The following is a 3,285-nucleotide window of genomic DNA, read 5'->3' on the forward strand; positions in this document are numbered from 1 at the left end:
GGGGGGAATGGGATAGGCCTATAAATCTCCAACTAGTTGTTTTTAATTAAAGGAATGCCTTTACAAGTTAAACTGCAATAACCAAAAACATGTCGACACATGACATTTAAAACATTTAGGGATGTATGTGAGATTTTAATGCAGGTCATCCCACCAAGTAGGCAGAAAAAGCAAGTTATATTCTGGCTACCGACAAAACAAGCTAAGTTTTTGACATTTTTAATTGCTTTTGATGGATTAGAAAATTAAGACTTCACATTGGTTATTTCAGTAGCATAAAAAACTAAACTAATATTATTATAAATTATACAAAGAAAGCGAGCAAAGGACACTAATGGCAGTCCATGACTTCAGTCTAAAGTGAGCTATGCACTTTCACAAAAACTCCCATAATCACTGAAGCAAATCAATCGCTTACATTTATTTTGCACTTTGTTGTTTATGATTATGACAGAATTTGCGAATGGACATTCAGAATTCAGTCAGTGAGCGCGCACACTTGAACAACTCCGGCGTTCTCTGCGGTGATGAATCAAAACGCCTCTGATTGGACATTGCATTCATAAACTCAACAGAAAGGTGTATGAATGGTTATAATGCTCAACGCTGCAAATCGCGAGTATAAAGACATCTGATGCAACATGAGCAGATGTACTCTACAATGTAACACTTTTCATTCATTTCGCATTACACTTAAATAGTTCCCTGAAAATAATTGCACACCTTGGAACGTTTGTCAACCAATCAGATTCAAGCACCAACAGATTCAACAGCCCTGTAATAAAAACTGTTATAAAGATCTCACTGATTAAATTACCAGCTATCATAATTTAATCGTATTTCTGTCCATCAGTAACTGCACCAAATTGCATATATTTTAGGCCCCTGAATAAAACAGAGGTCTTTATGAACTCTATTTTCTCCTATGCCATACTATATGAGCCATAAATGCCTGACGTATCAAGTATGATACTCAATAAAAAACACATATTAACACAAATTATCCTGAATATTATTTCATGCATAAGGCTTTATATGGTTAAACATGGTGTGATGATGAAATAATGTGGTGGGAATTTTCATTAAGAATAGATTACTTAAAGGAATAGATTACTTAAAGAAATAGAAAAACTATTGAGATTGAGAGTCTAAAGATTTTCCATTGGGTCAAACTTGGTCAAATAGTTGAAGAAACACATTTAATGGAAAATTGGAGTCTAAATTATAGTGGCCATTTGGCTGTCATGAATTCTTACCTTCATTCCATCCTCCCCTGGATTCCCAGGGAAACCCTTCCTCCCAGGTCTGCCCTGAACAGAAAGTAGAAATGACCCATAGTACTGGACTCCCAGTCCTCTAAATCTACTCCCTGACATCTCATTACCCCCTGTTCCTGGGACCAATCTCCTCCATTCACCAATATATGAGCTCTCCCAGAGAGAGAGGGAGAGCACAGCTTCATTAAATAATTCAGAAACAGATGCATCAACTTCAGTCTCACAAATCCAGTGAACAATACTCAGAAGTGTTTATGTTGGAGCTTGGATAGATATCCCTTGGTCATCTATTAGCTAATGTCTGACCCTTTTGCCTCATTAGCTAAATTATCCACACTGGCCTCACTTGGACAGACTCTCTAAAATCGTGGGATCTTTGGCAAAATTTGTACATGAAAAACTGGGTTAAATGCAATGAACTGTTCATTTAAATTCATCTCTTGTCAGGTACAGGCAGCTGTTTGTATTACAGGCTTTGACATAAGGACAGACTATACTTTACTACATTTTATACCCTCATTGCTGAATCAGGGTTAAGTCTGGATGCTATTGTGAAATTGTTTTGGGAGAGAGGGAGACTGTTGTATTTGGAGGGTTTTAAAACTAAGACATTATAAAAGTCTTTGCTGAGTGACATAAACCAACAGGAGTGTCTGAAGTCTATTACTATATTACGCTAAATGCTCAACTGTAACACAACAAAAAATGATAAAATTACAAGAAAATATAAACCAGCATCAACGACTTTAAAGGAAGCCTCTGGTCATGAGCCAATGAGGTTCCACAGAATGTCAATAGGCTACAAGTCAATGCGATCGCTAAGATGTCTAATTGAAGGTTAACTCAAGATATCCAAGGCGTTTATCAAGAAAGCACTCACCTCTAGTCCTGGAGCCCCTGGTGGTCCTACTGGGCCCTGATCGCCCTGTGGTTTAAAACAGAGGCATTATAATTTTTGAAGTAGTAAGCATCTACAAAATTATACTGATTAGGATTTTAACCTTTTTGATATGCATATGAGCAAAAGCCTTTTGAAAACACCTGTAATACAATGACATCTTAGATTCTAATAAGCTTTTAATAAGCTATGTTTTATATTTAAAACAGAAAAGATTAATTTAAAATGTGGTGTTGCTTATTCTTTGCCATATAAATTTTATTTTCAACACCAAGTAAAGCAGAATAGCTCTAAACTGGTCTTGATCATTTGATTTGATTTGATTTTGTTAAAGTCGTGCCTCATTGTGTTGGTACAGTACTAAGTACTAATAAACAGCAATTAGCATGCTAATAAGCAACTAGTTAATAATGAGAATTGGTCCCTGTACTAACGTGTTACCCAATTTAAACATATCTAGTTGTTGTTTGCATTAATGTGTCAGCTATTTATCTATGGAAATTGTTTTTACCTACTGTAACCAAGCGGCAACCTCCCGCTCTCTCTCGTGATGCCAACAAGGAAGTGACTTAAACTGTAATTCATCAACTGGCCGCTAGAGGCTGGCTGCAAAAAGGAGTCAATCCCATAGATTCCCCATGTTAAAATGCCCAACTTTACAGCAGAAAAAAACATGTTTACAGCCTGGTTCAAAAAATTATTTTGGTCTATATAGCTAATTTTGCACTTCATGACAACTGTGAGGGGGGGTGAATTTTTTTATAAGTCATCCGTTTAAATTATATTAAGCCTTAAAGTTCTGCATAATTAAGGGCGTGGCCACTTGAGTGACAGGTGGATTGCCGCTGCCGTCACCACCGTCGAGCTAGGTGGGCGTGGCTTCAGCAACCAGCTCCCGCCTTTTTGCCCATTTTCGATTATCCGGGAGTGAAGCGCGGTGACGCGCTGCCAAGATGGCGACGGCCGGCTCTGCCCACTTTGAGCTTCAAAAACCTCTTCAGGAACCTACGGGTGACGTCACGGACACTACGTCCATGTTTTTATACAGTCAACGGGTGTTATGCAAATCTTCCCACATAGTGAGGTAGATATGTGGGGGCGTGTTAGAAC

The 3,285-nt window shown here is 37.9% G+C and overlaps 1 protein-coding gene across 1 annotated transcript in view; it reads right to left on the bottom strand.

Annotated features, from left to right (window-relative positions):
- Nucleotides 1-3,285, bottom strand: part of LOC107720245 (collagen alpha-1(XXVII) chain B-like) — a 76,160-nt gene that overhangs the window by 22,011 nt on the left and 50,864 nt on the right. Inside the window, exons 21-22 of the mRNA XM_016527883.1 lie at nucleotides 2,158-2,202; nucleotides 1,257-1,310 (exon numbers count right to left, since the gene is read on the bottom strand). Coding sequence (XP_016383369.1) covers nucleotides 1,257-1,310; nucleotides 2,158-2,202 — 99 coding nt within the window. The remainder of the gene's footprint in view (nucleotides 1-1,256; nucleotides 1,311-2,157; nucleotides 2,203-3,285) is intronic.

This window comes from Sinocyclocheilus rhinocerous, unplaced genomic scaffold (assembly GCF_001515625.1).
Source record: "Sinocyclocheilus rhinocerous isolate Xijiao unplaced genomic scaffold, SAMN03320098_v1.1 scaffold62, whole genome shotgun sequence".
Lineage (NCBI taxonomy): Eukaryota > Metazoa > Chordata > Actinopteri > Cypriniformes > Cyprinidae > Sinocyclocheilus > Sinocyclocheilus rhinocerous.